At 45.6% G+C, this 19,486-nt stretch overlaps 1 protein-coding gene and 1 pseudogene across 1 annotated transcript in view; both read left to right on the top strand.

Moving 5' to 3' along the window:
- plce1 (phospholipase C, epsilon 1) overlaps window positions 1-19,486 on the top strand; it is a 276,550-nt gene that overhangs the window by 81,383 nt on the left and 175,681 nt on the right. The window contains exon 2 of the mRNA XM_070876961.1: window positions 16,269-16,585. Within this exon, the coding sequence (XP_070733062.1) occupies window positions 16,269-16,585 (317 nt within the window). The remainder of the gene's footprint in view (window positions 1-16,268; window positions 16,586-19,486) is intronic.
- LOC139260537 (U2 spliceosomal RNA) lies at window positions 9,809-10,047 on the top strand (annotated as a pseudogene).

The raw sequence follows: 19,486 nt of genomic DNA, 5'->3' as shown, positions 1-19,486 counted from the left end.
GGCGCCAACTTTCTTTGGCGATATTTCTTTTTTGTGCTTATTGAAATGAGGGATGCCTGTGCGAAGGAAGAATAACAGTTCATTTTTTGACTCTCAGATTGCAAGCGGTCAGGGGCTAAAAGCCCAGAACAGCTTAGCCTTTGTGGGAGTTCCACCTTCGAGGGAAATCAGCATTGAGATACGGTTAGAGGATGGGTTTTCTCCGAGATTTAATCCTTGTGTGAAGTGAGTAAGTGGAGTTTGATTCTTGAGAGTTTTTTGTAAATGGGAGTTCAAGCCAACATTATCTCAGTTTTAAGTTACTTCCAGACAGAGGGCACCTGTGAGGCAGTGCTGGACAGTCCAGGGCACAGGGATAATGCAGGAAGACAGAGAACTGGATGACCATCAACAGGAGTAGCAGAGGGAGACGGGTCTCAGAATTACTCAGCCCAGTAGATATTGGAGGCAGTTCAGAGAAGGTTCACTCGGTTGATTCTGGGGATGAGGGGTTTGCCTTATGAGGAAAGGTTGAGTAGGTTGGGCCTCTACTCATTGGAGTTCAGAAGAATGAGAGGTGATCTTATCGAAACGTATCAGATTATGAGGGGGCTTGACAAGGTGAATGCAGAGAGGATGTTTCCACTGGTGGGGGAGACTAGAACTAGAGGGCATGATCTTAGAATAAGGGGCCGCCCATTTAAAACTGAGATGAGGAGAAATTTCTTCTTTGAGGGTTGTAAATCTGTGGAATTCGCTGCCTCAGAGAGCTGTGGAAGCTGGGACATTGAATAAATTTAAGACAGAAATAGACAGTTTCTTAAACGATAAGGGGATAAGGGGTTATGGAGAGCGGGCAGGAAAGTGGAGCTGAGTCCATGATCAGATCAGTCATGATCTTATTAAATGGCGGAGCAGGCTCGAGGGGCCGTATGGCCTACTCCTGTTCCTATTTCTTATGTTCTTGTATTAAGTACAAGCTGTAATTTTGACGTGGCTAACAGTGAAGCGTCGCAAATTGTCCAGCAACTGGTAGCAATTCGCAATTCTTACGGTATCGCTTCCTTGCCAGAAGTTGCTGGAAGATTTACATGTTAATAATGGCGTGTGTATTAAATGCGCCATTACTTTGGCAGCAAATGCTGGCCCAAATATGTCTGCATGCACCACTACTGGTGGGAGTGTGTAATTACATGCTTGACACGTTTCTTTGGGCATTCTCCATTATATATGTGGTGGGACATATGCATTTATAATGGAAATAGAAAAAGAAGGGCCGAATATATGACTTTTAAATGAGGACTATACTTAAGAAGGTTGATTGAAGTGTCAGACAGTTCTGGGACTCAAACCGATCTGGATGGAATCTGGGTTGGAGAAGGATATTCTGTGTGCAATTAAATTACAAATTGCAATGTTTATCCCTGTGCCTGTTCAGCAGATTGAATCTGACATGCATTACAAGGTAATTACATCTTCGTATCAATAGCTCCAGAAACATCACTCACTGTACAATACAGCCGGATGTGGCTATTTCGCTGTTTCAGCAGCAATATATTAGTCTGGCTTTGAATTTGTTTTGTACATTAATCCATATTCACTATTCCAACCTCTCTGCTTGTTTTAACAACATAGATATGGGCTGCTTTATTCTGTTGTAGAAGTTTGCCTGTTTATTTTGACAGTGTTGTCAAAAATAGAATAGATCTCTACATTTCAAGACTAGTGTACGTGTACTTATGTTGTTTTTACTTTTAATAAAAATAACTTATGATAAAGAAAATTGCCACTATCATCTGTTGCACTTAAGGGGTTGCCTGTCAAATGAATCCTTAATGCCAATTTTTAAGTTCTTAAGAAATAAAATCCATCAATTCTCCACTATTTCTGTGGCATTCATCAAACTTCTTCAAAGTGTATAAGAAGAGTAATTGTTCAGTATTTGTGTGAATTTGTATTCACAAACTGAATGAGGATTCTTGTACGCACAATGTGGTTTTCAGCAGCAGATTAATATCCTCTTCTACATTTGTAAATGTTAATCTGTTCATTTCTCATCTATATAGGAGAGTTAACACCTCATTGTTCATGAACCAATGTAAGTGCATTTGAATATTATCCCGTCACAGCACACAATATTTGTTATACTGAAGATAAATATATTTGTTTTGTGCTATAGTGCCTTTATAAAAACAGAAAATGCTGGAAACACTCAGCAGGTCAGGCAGCATCTGTGTGCTGAACAAGTGTACAGAAATTGGTGGGAACTTACTGCAGCATTCTAAAAGCCTGCACTTGGAATGCCATTATATTCTGCAGTTGGTTCACATTATATTCTACAATATGTCTTGCATGTACAGTATGGCGAATAAATGTCAATTCAGGTTCATTCTTTTAGTTGAGTAACATTAAATTGTCCTCATCAATGTTTTAAAAGACAATAACAAGTTTTCAAGTCAGGAAATGTGCAGTTGTTGCTATAGCAATGATTCATTAGTCACTGCGTAGCTTGCCTCATCAGTGGCGTGGGATGGTCTAGCGTGCAGACTGTATTACATGGCTAAGAGTTGTTGTTGCTCCATACTCAGCCAGTTGGACATCCACTTAGAGGGCTCAATCTTCCCCAAGCCCATTTTCTGGCGTAATGCCAGAGTTACGCCAGAAATGTGCCGGGAATAATTTGCCAAAGTTTCCCCCATGTATAATTTGAATTTGGCGCCGCACAGCGTGTCTGGTCGCCTCGGGGGCTGGCGCCTGCTGTCTGCACCGAAAAACAATGTCGCACCTTCTGCGCATGCGCGGGGGGGGAAAGTTACGTTTCTGACGTCGTTGCAATGGACGCGCATGTGCAGTACAGCTCCGAGTTGGCAATCGGCCATTCTGTGTGTGTGAGAAGGAGCGCTGTGTGCGAGCATTGGAAAAATCACAGCTGGAGCAACACAAGATGCAACACGGTGCAAGCACCAAGAATATCTTACAGGATGAAGTGGAGACACTAGTTACTGTGATTGAGAACAGATGGCAGCAGCTGGGCACCAGCAGAGGTCACATAAAAGTTCCACCCAAATAAATGAAGAAACGCTGGAACCAAGTTGCAGAAGATGACTGTGCAGTGGTGACCACCAGAAGAACTGGAGGCCAGTGTAAAAAGAAGTAGCAGGATCTTGGTCAAGTAGTTAGTGTAAGTAATATTTTCATTTATTCAATGGAATTGCAATTGTAAATGTGACCAGCCATGCTTCGGGTTCAGGCACTTGCATGGCTTCCGCTTCCTCGTCCTCGTCCTCGTCCTCGTCCTCGTCCTCGTCCTCGTCCTCGTCCTCGTCCTCGTCCTCGTCCTCGTCCTCGTCCTCGTCCTCGTCCTCGTCCTCGTCCTCGTCCTCGTCCTCGTCCTCGTCCTCCTCCTCGTCCTCCTCCTCCTCGTCCTCGTCCTCGTCCTCGTCCTCGTCCTCGTCCTCGTCCTCGTCCTCGTCCTCGTCCTCGTCCTCGTCCTCGTCCTCCTCCTCCTCCTCCTCGTCCTCCTCGTCTGCATCTGCATCTTCCACATCATTATCATCAGCCACTCTCACCACAGGTGGGTCTTCCACTACCAGCTGCTGCTGCTGCCTCATGATGGCTAAGTTATGCAGCATGCAACATACCACAGTGAACTGACCGACAATCTCAGGGGAGTATTGCAAGTAGCCTCTGGAATGGTCCAGGCATCGGAAACGCTGTTTCAAGATGCCAATGGTCCTCTCTATGAAGTTGCGCGTTGCAATGTGCGCCATGTTGTATTGATGGTCAGCTTCCGTCCGGGTTATGCGTAGGGGCGTCATGAGCCAGGTGGTGAGGCCGTACCCTTTGTCTCCCAGTAGCCAGCTCGGCCCTTCTGGCTGCTGCTGAAACATGGCAGATATAACGCTCTCGCGTAGTATGAACGCATCATGGGTGCTGCCAGGGAATCTTGCATCGACTGACATGATATGATTCATGTCTTCACACACGAGCTGTACATTAATGGAGTGGAAGCCTTTTCTGTTCCTGTACATCTCGGAATCCTCTAAATGTACTCGCAAGGCGATGTGGGTACAATCAATGCAGCCCTGTACCTTTTGGGAAGCCAGCGATCCTGGAGAAGCCCACAGCCCTGTCATGGATTGCTTGGGCGGTCATGGGGAAGCTTATGAAGTCATTCCTACGCGCGTACAGTGCAGCCGTGACCTGACGAATGGAGACATGTGTTGCATGTTGAGAGATGGTGCGCACATCCCCAGTTGTAGCTTGGAACGATCCGGAGGCATAGAATGAAAGTGCGACTGTAACCTTCACTTCAACTGACAAAGCAGTCCTCCCGATGTTTCTAGGTTGCAGGTTTGCTTTGACCAACTCACACATCTCACTTACAACTTCCTTGTGGAAATGCAGCCTTCTGACACAGTCTGCATCACTCAGGTGGAGATACGAACACCTGTCTCGCTATACCCGAGATGGGTAAAGCCTCCTGCTCAGCATCCTGATGTGATGACGTCGAATCAATTGTTTCGCTCAAGGTATGGCGTTGTCAGTATTGCCCCCATACTTAAATTTAACCTTTGAAAGAAGCTCAAAACAGCAGGAAAGCAGGCAGGACAGGTTTGCAGTTTCCTCTCTCCCTAAGGTCTGTATGGATGGACCCAAGGTCTTGTGACTTCCCCCCCCCCCACCCCCCCCCCCAGTCATCACAGTCTTCACAAGCCTTCCGATTGGCACACCTCTCTCCCCGGGCTCGAAGCCTTCTGATCAGCACTTCGCTCTCTCTCTCTCTCTCTCCCCCTCCCTCCCCCATGGCTTGTCTGGGCTTGAGGGCGATTCTGTCGGCCAAAGCTATGACCCTTCAAGATGTTCGCTGGTGGCGTGTGAGTGAGTTTAAAAAAAAAATGAGAAAACTTCTGAAATCCAACAAATTTACATTTACTACATTGACCGGTAACAAAAGTTGAACTTTATTATTGATTTTGACAGTGTTCTTGACTCCCTCTAACATCTTCGATTTTAAAAACAATGGCGGCTTTCATCGCCGATTTCTCAATGTGCGCTAGTTTTCTTAAGTGCCCAGAAGGTTTTTCGGGAGCGGCCGGACACACCGACCTAGGAGGAAGAAATGTTGGCCAAACTGCGAAAAATTATTTTTAAAAAAGGGCGCAGACATGAGGGGAAAAAAAAACTGGCCTAGAAAAATCGTAACTAAGTCAGATCACAGGGAGGAACTTGGAAAAAAGAAATATGCCAAAAAAAAATGCACGCGCCAAAAAAACAGCGCAAATGAGCGGGGACAATTGTTTTCTTTAATTTCAAAATATACTTTATTCATATAAAAATTTGTACAGTACATTCAAAAACTGTTCAGTACGTTTAGCTGCGGTCAGCAATCCCATACACTACATTTGGGTGCTGACGGCAGTTCCGTTCGATACATTCCCTTGCTTTTCAGTTCAAGTACAATTCGGTCCAATACGGGACAATTGAGCCCAGAGTGAGGTGATATGGCTCTGCATGTTTTCAAACCAGGGCACCCTGTCATCATGAGTCACTCTGAGAGACAACTGTGCTGTTGAAAACGGCTGAGATTCTCAAGATAAGGAAGACTTTGCAGCTCAATTTAAATCATCTGTTCAAGAAGAAAAACCAGGAGCTCACCCATCGCACCATCCAACTGGCACTGGAGAGGTTGCAGAGAAGATTTACAAGGATGATACCAGAAATGCGAGGGTATACCTATCAGGAAAGGATGAACAGGCTGGGTCTCTTTTCTGTTGAAAAGAGAAGGCTGAGGGGTGACGGAATAAAGGTCTTTAAAATGATGAAAGGTTTTGATAGAGTGGATGCAGAGAGAGTGTTTCCACTTGTGGGGAAGAGCATAACTAGAGGTCATCAATATAAGATAGTCACCCAGAAATCCAATCGGGAATTCCGAAGAAATTTCTTTACCCAGAGAGTGGTGAGAATGTGGAACTCGCTGCCACAGGGAGGGGTCGAGGTGAACAGTATCGATGCATTTAAGAGGAGGCCAGTCAATCATGAGAGAGAGAAGGGAATAGAGGGTCCTGCTGAGAGAGTTAGATGAGGAAGATGGGAGGAGGCATGGACTGGTCGGGCTGAATGGCCGGTTTGTGTGCCGTAGATCCGATGGAATCCGATGTAATTGGCAAGGTTTTTACTTACACTGCTCTTCCTGAAAGTACGTTCGATTTTTTACTCTGTGAAGAAATTCTTTCTAACGTCAGTGTTGATTTCACAGTAACTATTCTAAATCAGTTAATATAAGAACATAAGAAATAAATGCAGGCGTAGGCCATTCGGCCCCTCGAGCCTGCTTCACCATGGCTGATCTTCTACCTCAACTCCACTTTTCCGCCCGATCCCCATAATCCCTTGATTCCTTTATAAGAAATACCTTGTATATTTCTATAAGGTCCCTCTTTGATGCCTTCTTTCAAGACTTAAAGGCCCCTTGTTTTTCCAACCTACTCTCACAGCTCAATCCTCTAATGCCAGGTACCAGTTTCTTCATTCTTCTCTGCACAATTTGAATGTTTATCCTGTGTCTCCATGGCCAAAACTGGACAGAGTATCCAGGATATGGTCTGACCAGAGCACTGTAGCATTTCAGCCAAGTGTCTTCTGACGTATGGTCTACTGGTTTGGTAATATAATTTAGTGTTCTATTTGCTTTATTCAATGCTGCACCACAGTGACTACATGTGTCACCAGCACCATTGGTCAACTATCGTCACAGCATTTTGCTCTTTCATTGGCTCTTTCTGTACGGCGGCTGTGTCATGGCATTGTGCACGCCATTGGCTCATTCAAGGATTAGACCATTTGCCTATTGACGGCTGTTCCTCCGTCAAGGGTCCCACACCCTTCCTCCAGGCGCTCATCGCCTGAAGCTTTTGGCACTTACTGGAGGTTTATTTAACCCCGGCCTGGCGCTCTATAGTGACCAATCACAGGCAGAACCATTTGCTGTCATTACTATAGCAGGTTTTAATACCTGACCTGACTGCAACTAGGCATTTTAATGGGTGGAAAATCATGGTCTGCAAGCACAGGAACAGAAAACCCAAGCCATTAAGTGTCGAATCCATTAGTGCTCCTAGATCCACCTCCCCATTATCTATTTTTACACCATTCATGCAGTCTGAGATTGTTGTTTCTTTAATCCACTGTGCATTCGCTTGTTCTGTATTAATTTCATGTACCAATACTCTCCACATTTACAGATTTATCTGACACCAGATAAAAGGTTTCTGGTTGCTTCCTGATTTAAGCTCTATTCATTCCTCCCCCACCTCACAATTCCACGTTTATTATCATCTCTGAACTTGAACAATTTGCATTGAATTGAGTTCAAATGAATTAATATAAATTAGAAACAGAATGGGAATTCAAGCAACGATTTCACTCAGTACTTCACACACATTTAATACTTTGATCTAATCTGAAGCACTTTAATTGCTGGAATATATATTTTTCTCAAAATCAGCTTTCATCTCTGAACAACATTTTACAGTCTAATTACCTGAATTTTTACGTATAGTCTATCCTTTCTGTCCTATCTGTAGTACTCTTATTTGTGGATGCAACTTTGCATTTCAGTGTTCAAGCCACAGTGCACTCTGCATAATAGATAGCAGGTTTGCTTTGTGACAAAGTAGATTCTCTCTGAGCATTGTCACAAACAAGTTCTCTGCTTTTGAAGTGACCTTTCTATCAGTTGGTATGGATGACAGGCCAGCTGACCAAGGGACTGTTGCCACACTGCAATTGGAACAGTAATTAGCACTGCAGACTACTATTCCTAACACACATGAGACTACACACAGGGAGATTAAAGTAACAGTGACCTCAGTCTTTAATAAGACACTCCAGAGTGAGGAACAGGCTTTAGGGCCGGCTTATATACAGTGCTCCCAAGGGATGCTGGGATCCCTTGGGACTTCAGGGGATGCACTCCCTGGTGGTGGAACATGGGAGTGCATGCTTTACAGATACACAACATCACTCCCCCCCCCCCCCCCCCCCACCAAAGTCAAAGTGAAAACTATTTACAAGGTGAGGCGGTCGGGAGTCTTTCTTTCCCTGGTGGACTGCCTCGGTACAAATGTCTGTTCTGGTGTGTTGGCTGTGCCCTCTCTGGGCTAGCGTGTTGTTGGCCCTGCAGGGCTGCTGGGTGAGCCTGGCCTTGCTGGGCTGTTGGGCGTGATGGGTTCGATTTCCTGGTCCAGGGTGGTGTCGTTGATCCTTTGGGTGTGTGTTGTGGGCTCGATAAAGGTGGTGTCTGCTGTGGGTTGTTCAGGGCAGTCTGTGAACCGCAGCCTCGTTTGGTCCAGGTGCTTTCTGCAAATGTGTCCATTGTCTAGTTTGACTACAAACACCCTATTCCCTTCTTCAGCTATCACCGTGCCCACGATCTACTTGGGACCATGTCCATAGTTTTAGCACATACACAGGGTCATTCAGATCAATTTCCCGTGACACAGTGGCGCGACCATTGTTTACATTTTGTTGCTGCTGCCTGCTCTCTACCTGGTCATGCAGGTTGGGGTGAACCAGCGAGAGTCTGGTTTTCAGTGTCCTTTTCATGAGTAGCTCAGCTGGGGGCACCCCTGAGAGTGAGTGGGGTCTCGTGCGGTTCCTGAGCAGTACTTGGACAGGCGGGTTTGAAGTGAGCCTTCTGTGACTCGTTTAAGGCTCTGTTTGATGGTTTGTACTGCCCACTCTGCCTGCCCATTGGAGGCTGGTTTAAACGGGGCTGAGGTGACATGTTTGATCCCATTGCGGATCATGAATTCTTTAAATTCGGCACTGGTGAAACATGGCCCGTTGTCACTGACCAGTATGTCAGGCAGGCCGTGGGTGGCAAACATGGCCCTCAGGCTTTCAATGGTGGCGGTGGCGGTGCTTCCATTTTGAAAAAGCATCCACCACCACCAGGAACATTTTACTGAGAAACGGACCCACATAGTCGACATGGATCCTTGACCATGGTCTGGAGGGCCAGGACCATAAAGAGTGGTGCCTCTCTGGGCGCGTTGCTCAGCTGAGCACATACGCTGCATTGCCGTACACAGGACTCTAAGTCAGAGTCGATACCGGGCCACCACACGTGGGATCTGGCTATCACTTTCATCATTACTATAGCCGGGTGTGTGCTGTGGAGATCCGAGATGAATGTCTCCCTGCCCTTTTTACCCCACAACAGACAGTCTGCCTGAATGGACAGCTCGTCCTTTCGCCGCTGAAGTGACTTGATTGGCTCTTGCATTTCAACGGAGATGCTGGCCCAGCTCCCATGCAGTGCACAGTTTTTTACTCGGGACAGCAGAGGATCTTGGCTGGTCCAAGTCCTAATCTGGCGGGCCGTGACAGGTGAGTTATCATTTTCAAACGCTTCCATGACCATCAACAAGTTTGCAGGCTGCGGCCATTTCCACCCCCGTGGTGGGCAATGGTAGCTGACTGAGAGCATCCGCACAGTTCTCGGTGCCTGGCCTGTGGCGGATGGTATAGTTATACATTGATAGCGCGAGTGTCCACATTTGTATGCGGGCTGAGGCATTAGTATTTATCCCCTTGTTTTCAGCGAACAGGGATATGAGGGGCTTGTAATCGGTTTCCAGCTCAAATTTGAGGCTAAACAGGTACTGATGCATTTTCTTTACCCCGAACACACATGTTAATGCCTCTTTCTCAATCATGCTGTCGGCCCTCTCGACCTTAAACAAGTTCCTGGAGGCATAGGCGACAGGTTGCAACTACCCCGCAACGTTAGCTTGTTATAATACACACCCGACTCCGTACGACAATCGCTTCTCGGCCTTTTGGCTAAGATCATGCGTAACTGACCTGACAGGGGAGTAGCCACCATGACCTCCGGGTGGTTCTCCCTGGATCAGGAAGGTATATGCTTGCTTTTTTGGAAACAGGAGGTGGGTGGGGTGGCTTGACCCATCCACCTCCACGGAGGTGTGTGGGGGACCTGACCCATCCACCTCCATGGCACGAACCTGGTATTGCAGTACTTCCAGGAACGGTGCAGTGGCTCTAGGCCTTTTGGCTAAGAGCATTGGCGCAGAGTGATCCTTGATGTGTGCAAGGTGACCTCTGCCGTTTGTGATTTGACAAAGAATTGGCACGATTGGCTACGAATTTAAAAAAGAAAAACGCATCACATGCTAGCACAAGTCTTTTACACGGGTTATACAATACAAGCAGCTTATTGGAACATAAAATGTTTCTGGCTTTCTCAAAAGCAATTACTTGGTTTTTTTCCCCATACCCAGTTCGCACCTTTACGCAATAACACATTTAGAGGCTCTGAGAGGGTGCTTAACCCCAGTAGGAAGTTACCAAAATAGTTGAGGAGTCCCAGGAATGACTGCAGCTCCGTGATGTTCTGTGGCCTGGGCACGTTCCTGATAGCCTCTGTCTTGGCGTCTGTGGGTCGAATGCCGTCCGCTGCGATCTTTCTCCCCAAAAACTCCACTTCTGTTGCTATGAAGGCGCATTTCGACCTCTTCAGCCGCAGCCCTACGCGATCCCGTCGCTGGAGGACCTCCTCCAGGTTTTGTAGGTGCTCGACGGTGTCACAACCCGTGACCAATATGTCGTCCTGAAAAACCACCGTGTGTGGTACCGATTTGAGTAGGCTCTCCATGTTTCTCTGGAAGATCGCTGCAGCCGACCGAATTCCAAACGGGCATGTGTTGTAGATGAACAGTCCCTTGTGCGTGTTGATGCAGGTGAGGCCCTTCGAAGACTCCTCCAGCTCCTGCGTCATGTAGGCCAAAGTCAGGTTGAGCTTGGTGAACGTCTTGCCTCCTGCCAGCGTTGCAAATAGGTCGTCTGCCTTAGGTAGCGGGTATTGGTCCTGTAGCGAGAAACGATTAATAGTTACTTTATAATCGCCGCAAATCCTGACCGTGCCATCACATTTGAGTACTGGAACAATCGGGCTGGCCCACTCGCTGAATTCCACTGGGGAGATGATGCCCTCGCGTTGCAGCCTGTCCAGCTCAATTTCCACTCTCTCCCTCGTCATGTGAGGTACCGCTCGCGCCTTGTGGTGAATGGGTCGTGCCTCTGGGACCAAGTGGATCAGCACCTTCACCCCAGAAAAGTTTCCAATGCCTGGCTCAAAAAGCGAATGAAATTTGTAAAGAACCTGGGTACATGAGGCCTCATCGACATGTGATAGCGCTCGGATGTCATCCCAGTTCCAGCGGATTTTGCCCAGCCAGCTCCTTCCAAGCAGTGTGGGACCATCGCCCGGGACAATCCAGCGTGGCAGTTCGTGCACCGTGCCCTCGTAGGTGACCTTGATCATGGCGCTGCCCAGGACAGTGATAAGCTCTTTGGTATACGTTTCGTGTGGATGGGGCTCAGGGCTGGTCTGAGTGCCTTGTTGCACCATAGTCTCGCAAACATCTTTTTACTCATGATGGATTGGCTAGTGCCAGTGTCCAGTTCCATGGCTATGGGTAAGCCATTCAATTTTACATTTAGCATTATAGGTGGACATTTCGTCGAAAATGTGTGCACCCCGTGTACATCAGCATCTGCCTCCTCTCCCTGAGTCTCGAAATTGCTTTGATCTACCATGGACTGATCTTCCTCTGCCACGTGGTGGTTAGCAGGTTTTGCAGAGCTTGCAGCTCATCTGCAAGCTCATTGGAGGTGCCCCATTGTTCCACAGCTCTTGCAAACATACACTTTGAAGCGGCATGAATAGGCTGAATGGAAGCCTCCACAACACCAACAAGGTGTGAATTGCCTTGCATACATCCTTTGTTGGGGACTCTGAGTCATCTGGGTCACCTGAGGCCTGCTGGCAGTTGCAGACTTGTGGTTTCTGCCCTGTACATTTCTGCTCGCAAATACAGTTCCAGTTAATTTATGAACATTGCTAGCACTTGTGTGCTGAGAGATTTGTTTGTTGTTATCACTAATGGACATAAACGTCTGCGCTATCGCAATGGCCTTACTGAGGGTCAGTGTCTCTACAATCAAAAGTTTTCATAGGATGGTCTCGTGGCCAATGGCCAATACAAAAATGTCTCTGAGCATTTGCTCCAGGTAGCCTTCAAACTCACATTGTCCTGCAAGTCGCCTTAGCTCGGCGATGTAGCTCGCCACTTCCTGACCTTCAGATCGCTGGCACGTGTAGAACTGATACCTCGCCATCAGCACGCTCTCCCTCGGGTTAAGATGCTCCCGAAGCAGTGTACACAGCTCCTCATATGACTTATCTGTGGGTTTCACCGGAGCCAGAAGATTCTTCATGAGGCTGTAGGTCGGTGCCCCGCAGACCGTGAGGAGGACCGCTCTCCTTTTTGCAGCGATTCCTTCTCTGTCCAGGTCGTTGGCTACAAAGTACTGGTCTAGCCGTTCAACATAGGCTTCCCAGTCCTCACCCTCCGAGAACTTCTCCAGGATGTCCACAGTTTGCTGCATCTTTGCGTTGGGTTCGGATACTCATCACCAGTTATTGTGTTCCTAACACAGATGAGTCTGCACACAGGGAGGTTAAAGTAACAGTGACCTCAGTCTTTACTAAGACACTCCAGAGTGAGGAACAGGCCTTTGGGGCCGGCTTATATACAGTGCTCCCAAGGGATGCTGGGATCCCTTGGGACTTCAGGGGATGCACTCCCTGGTGGCGGAAAATGGGAGTGCATGCTTTACAGATACACAACAACTACAGAAATATGAAGCCTACCCTATGCATGCGACTAGTATGAAAGAAAAATTGGGGTTGATCGTCAAAATTCTCCACATTTGAATAATGTCGAGACCTTTGTCAAATTGACAAAAGAACCAAAATAAACTTTTCTACTTAACGAAAGAAAGACTTGGATTTATATCGCGCCTTGCACGACTACCGGACGTCTGAAAATGCTTTCCAGCCACTGAAGTACTTTTGGAGTGTAGTCACTGTTGTCATGTAAGAAACGTGACAGACAATTTGCACACAAGAAAGCTCCCACAAACAGCAATGTGATAATGACCAGATAACCTGTTTTTTTTTTTCTTGTAATGTTGAATGAGGGATAATTATTGGCCAGGACTCCCCTGCTCTTTTGTAAAATAGTGCCATGGGATCTTTTACATCCACCGGAGAGAGCAGGTTTAACATCTCATCTGAGCCACAGCTGACACCGTAATCACAACCGTCTTTATGTTTTAGTTTGCGTACATATGAGCTTCAAAACAATGCCCGTGTACGTGAGACTCCATACGTTGTTCTCAACATTATCTGTTAATTATCTTTTCCTGGATTAGTGAAAGCGACAGTGGCCATAAAACTTTTAAGACCTTAGGATGCAAGCCATCAGGTCCAGGGGACTTGTCCACCTTTCGTGCCATTATTTTACCGAGTGCTTTTTCTTCAGCGATAGTGATTATTTTAAGTTCCTCCCTCCCTTTAGACCCTTGATTAGCTATTATTGGGATGTTTTTGGTGTCTTCTACCATGAAGACGATTACAAAATATTTGTTCAAAGTTTCTGCCATTTTCCCATTATTAATTCCCCAGTCTCATCCTTTAAGGGACCAACGTTTACTTTAACCACTCTGTTCCTTTTTATATACCTGTAGAAGCTCTTACTATTCATTTTTATATTTCTTGCTAGTTTACTCTCAAACTCAATCTTCCCTCTTTTTTTATTATTTTTTTTTGTCATCCTTTGCTGATTTTTAAATATTTCCCAATCCTCTGGCCTCCCACTAATCTTGGCAACTTTGTATGCCATGTTTTAAAATTTGATACCATTATTTACTTCCTCAGTTAGCCACCAGATGGTTCTCCCTTCTCTTCAAGTCTTTCCTTCTCACTGGAATATATTTTTGTTGAGAGTTATGAAATATCTCCTTAAATGTCTGCCACTGTTTATCAACCATCTTGCGCGTTAATCTATTTTCCCAGTCCACTTTAGCCAACTCTGCCTTCAATAGCTTTTGTAATCTCCTTTATTTAAGATCAGGACACTGGTTTGAGACCCAACTTTCTCACCCTCCAACTGAATTTGAAATTCAACCATGCTATGATCACTCTTTCCTAGAGGATCCACTGCTTCGTGCCAGGTCTGCAAACCACAGGCAGAGCTGGCACTTGAGAAACTGACATGGAGGCGGGTTGAGTGTGGACTTCCACCCTGCTGTCAATCACTCCAAACTTGCACTCACAGCGCCAGTAAGATTCCGGCCATAAAGTGTATACAATGCAGATTCATCAGGATGATGCCAGAAATGAGAAACTATCGTTATGAGGAGAGACTTGAGATGCTGGGGTGAAAATTCAAGTCGGCGGTTTCCTTCGGACGAACACCTCTGACCCCAAATTATTTTACGAACACACCTGGTGGTCCCGGAGGAACGTAGGATTCAGGTGGGAGGCCTCCATTCACTGTGCAACGTACAGGAACCTGTCCTCCAGGTACATATTCCTATCCTGGGATCACGTGGGCCTGGTCCACCAATCACAATGTAATATTCTCATTGAGAATAATGGGAGCACTGTTTGTACGAGCTCCCATTACTATCCATGAAAATACACCCCTAAAACAAGAAACACTACACAATAAATTAAAAATAACACCTCACAAAGTTAAAAGTAATTGAAATTGAATTCTAATTAAAAGTTTTAGAAAACATTTTTTTGTTTTTACTGTATTTTAATAGAGTTAAAAATAAACTTACCTTAACGGACGGGATTTTTAATATAAAAATGAGTGATTAAATTTAATTTTTCTATGTTTTAAAACTCTTAAGCTGGTAAAAGCAGGCGTAAGAGTTTGAAGGACATTCGCTGGTTAAGAGTTGGGCAAATAACGCAAACCCTGCTCCGCCAATGCCCTTATTACGGGGATGCGTTGGATCGGTCAAAAGACATTTTGACAGATCGGAAAAGCTGGTTCTCGGTCCGTGTGCATCGCGCCCCAAGAACCGACATTTGCGAGGCCTCTTCGTGTGGGTGTGCACATCGTACACGCCCGGTGAGGCCACTATTTTCGGCCCATTGGGATTATTTGAATTGGCGCAGAGAAGGCCAAGAGGAGACTTAATGGAGGTTTTTTTTCAAATTCTGGAGTGTTTTTGTAGAGTGTTCAGAGAAAGACTATTTCTGAGTAGGGAGTCAATGATGAGGGATTGTCAATTTAGATTTGCTACTATGAGAGCGAGGGAAAAAATTTAGCATAATTTATTTTCACAGAGTTGTTCAAGCATGGGTTACTTTGGTACAAAGATTAGTTAAGGCTGAGACCAATGCACTTTTTAAGAGAAGAGCATTTAAACATTTGCAGCAGAAAAAGATGTGCGGCATTGTAAAGAGACTGGGGAAGAGGAATTAGTTTCGGAGTGCTTCGGCAAAGTGTCAACACAGGCCGATAGGATGAATGGCCTCCTTCTGTGCTCTAAACTTCGATCGTTCTGTGGAGCTTTCCATGCAATGGTACCATTTACTGAACTCAGATATTTGCAGTAATTAAGCTGTAATTGGCAGTAATCTATATGCTAGATGCCAAACCACATGTACAATTTGACTTAATGAAGAAACTTCTGAGAAACGCGAACATATCAAATCCTGTCAAATAAATTTAGCAACACGCTGACATTTCATTAGCTCGAAAATAGTTACAAATCCCACTGAAAAGACTCTGGCAGCTCAGAACAGGTTATTTCTGTCACTAACGTCACAATAAAATGTTTTGGTGTGTCAATTGGCTGGTTTCTTCATTAATTCGATTAACAGCAGGGTTTTGGTTGAAATCATCTCAACCAGGACAGATGTCATGTGAATCTGTCCCCAGTGGTTATTGGGAGCACAGAAAGGCTAATTTATACAAATCCAAAGCGAAAACTGCGTTCTCAAATATTGCTGAAGATATTTCACTTTGAAATGTTTTACATTAATTTTCATAGAGAGGTAAAAAAATGACTACTTTTACAAATATTGCCATGTTTGAATTGTCTTGAAATACCTTGATCATTTGTTAGGTCTGGACATGGAGCAGAAGGAGGAGTTTAATTATATCACTACTATATTGTGTGTGTTTGTATGTGCTTTTATACTCTAGCCTGCAGTGTAATACCTTGTTAGATATATTGACACCTATGGTTATAAGCTGTTACTCACTCTTTTGAGTTTTGGTGATATTTAATACCTTACCATTGAGAGTGAAAGGCTTCTAACTCAATCTCCGGCATCTATTATCCAGTACATTATATCCAGATGACGCTCATGGCAAACTTCCTTTATTTTCTAGAGCGACAACTCTGCATAGCCATGGCTGGCTCGAGCACCCTGCCATCCAGTGTGGCCGGCATAAGCAAGGAGCTGGCAGACCTGCAGCATCTGATCCAATTCCCTGAAGAGATTGCCAGTATTCTGACCGAGCAAGAGCAGGAACTCTATCGCAAGGTCTTACCGCTTGATTACCTCTGCTTTCTGACCAGGGATTTGGCGACTCCCAGTTGCCCCAGCAGGTCGTCCCCCCTCACGACCTCCGCGTCGGCACCTGCCCTCAGCAGCAAAAGTGGCGAGCACAATGCAATTGAGGATCTGGTAGCAAGATTTAATGAGGTAAGCCGATGTTTAGCTACTGCACCAACTCTCTTTCACTGGCTGAAGCTGCTTTGATCAAACTTGACTTGGTGCTGTTGAAAGTTAGAGCGGCTGAAGTCATGGGCCTGGAATTTCATCAAGTGCTCCCATTCCGACTCTGTAACTTTGCCACGAGCGTGATGGGAACTCCATTGCCGCTGGTAAATAGGATTTTTACCGCACTTCCAGCAAACCAATGGCGGCAGAGCAGGAGCACTTGCAAGAAATTTCGGGGTCGTGGTACATTTTGTGGTAATTATTCTCAAAAAAAACCTTTAAGCACCATTCACAGGTAAACAAACTGTTTGCCTATCTGAAGCTCATAAATCCTTCAAAGCAGCAGAATTGCTGCGTTTTATAATTATTTTCCTTCTCAACAATCTTTCCTTCGCAATTCTCTTCCCCACCCCCCCTTCAGCCAATCTCAACATTGATACAAAAGCAAGATACCGCGCGCGGGTGCTGGAAGTCTTCTTGAAAACAGAAACTGCTGGAAATACTCAGCAGGTCAGGCAGCGTCCGTGGAGAGAGAAACAGAGTTAACTGACCTTTGGGCCGAACTAGAAAATGTCAGAGATGTAACAAAAGGGAAGGTCTGTGGTAAGGTGGATGGGAGGAGAGATTAAATGGTAAAATGAATGCTCGTGGGACAAGTGAAGAAAGAAAAGATGGAGCTCGAGGAAATGTAAATGCAAATATTAGAATCAGCACCAACAGTTACCATCCGAAAAAAGGGGCAGAAGTTATGGCCTGAAACTCAATGTTGAGTCCAGAAGGCTGCAAACTGCCTAATAGAAAGATAAGGTACTGTTCCTTGAGTTAACGTTGAGCTTCATTGGAATAGTGTTAGAGGCCGAGGACAGAGCGATCAGAGTGAGAGTGGGGCAGAGAATTAAAATGACAGGAAGCTCGGGGGTCACACTTGCGGACTGAACGGAGGTGTTCCGCAAAGCGGCCACCCAGTCTGCGTTTGGTCTCCCCAGTTTCGAGGAGACCACACTGTGAGCAGCGAATATAGTATACTAAATTGTAAGAAGGACAAGTAAATCGCTGTTTTACCGAGACGCGGGTGTAAAACGGGCTGACTCGCCAATCCATGTATTGCACTACCTCTGAGGACCAATTTCCCACTCTCTTTGAGTGTTTGCTGGACTCTTGCTGCTATATTTTGTTTCTGGTAGTTACTAAATGATGACGTCTGCTGGATGTTGTGTGCCCAGAGGATTGAGAGAATGGCATGCTAATACTCTCTTATAAAGGTATGCATTTGGCATCCTTCAGCAGTGCTCTGCTGTGTGAAACACGATGTACTTTCATACTTCATTTACTGCTTTGCTAAGTCAACAGTGATGAAATCAGTAACTGTCCACAACGACAAATGCAAATGTTTTCCAAGTAAGGGCTCAAAATAAAAATAGGTAGGGTTTTTTTTTAACAAAGAATGGAGGAGAGAGAATGCAGATGGAAGGTTTGAATAGAAAGAAAGGCAAGCAGAGACAGTAAAGGGGAAAAAGCAGGGTCAAGAAAAGGTGTTTCTGGTCGTTTCACTTTTCCTTTAATTTCCCTAAACTTTTCCTTTTTAGCTGCCTTTATTCAATTTATTTTTCCAGTTTACCTTTCACACCCCTGATATTTACTGTTCCTGTTTCACTACGGTTCAAGTTTGATTTGTTCTATCTTTTAAACTGCATTCTCCCTCATTTCTTTATTCAACTCCCAAATCTCTCTCTCCTTTAGGATTACTTTCCTCCCATACCTTTCCCAGAATATGTCGGCATGTATTAATGGCAAGTAGGTAGCAGGAAAGCTCAACTTGTGGCCCGCCGGCAGTTGTGATGAAGGTCAAAGTGGTTTGCCGTAATCGCTAATGAAAGTACCACTGACTGATGAACTCGTGTATATATTCTGTGCTAAATTAGAGGCGTCACTAAACATTGTATTTTGCATTTTACTGTCCTCTGCAGTCATTAAGCTTTGCAGTAATCTTGATTTAAGATTCTATTTCACAGTTAAGATTTACTGGTCCATCAATGGTACCTTTTAGCTTACAGATGTTAGATATGAATTTACAACAGAGGGGGACTTCACACAAGCAGAAATGGTATATTTGCTGCTGTTTGGTTTAGTACTCATCATCAATGTCTGCTCTTATTGATAAGAGCAGACGTTGATGATGAGATTCAACACCGTCTCCAGTGCGCCAGTGCAGCCTTCGGCCGCCTGAGGAAAAGAGTGTTTGAAGACCAGCCCCTCAAATCTGCCACCAAGCTCATGGTCTACTGGGCTGTAGTAATCCCTGCCCTCCTGTATGGCTCAGCGACATGGACCATGTACAGTAGACACCTCAAGTCGCTGGAGGAATACCACCAACGATGTCTCTGCAAGATCCTGCAAATCCCCTGGGAGGACAGATGCACCAACATCAGCGTCCTCGACCAGGCCAACATCCCCAGCTTTGAAGCACTGACCACACTCGATCAGCTCCGCTGGGCAGGCCACATTGTCCGCATGCCAAACACGAGACTCCCAAAGCAAGCGCTCTACTCAGAACTCCTTCACGGCAAACGAGCCAAAGATTGGCAGAGGAAACGTTACAAGGGACACCCTCAAAGCCTCCCTGATAAAGTGCAACATCCCCACCGACACCTGGGAGTCCCTGGCCAAAGACCGCCCTAAGTGGAGGAAGTGCATCCGGGAGGGCGCTGAGCACCTCGAGTCTCATCGCCGAGAGCATTCAGAAATCAAGCGCAGGCAGCAGAAAGAGCATGCATCAAATCTGTCCCACCCTCCCTTATCCTCAATGACTATCTGTCCCACCTGTAACAGGGACTGTGGCTCTCGAATTGGACTGTTCAGTCACCTAAGGACTCATTTTAAGAA

Source organism: Pristiophorus japonicus, chromosome 3 (assembly GCF_044704955.1).
Source record: "Pristiophorus japonicus isolate sPriJap1 chromosome 3, sPriJap1.hap1, whole genome shotgun sequence".
Taxonomy (NCBI): domain Eukaryota; kingdom Metazoa; phylum Chordata; class Chondrichthyes; family Pristiophoridae; genus Pristiophorus; species Pristiophorus japonicus.
This window is presented reverse-complemented; position numbering and strand designations above follow the sequence as displayed.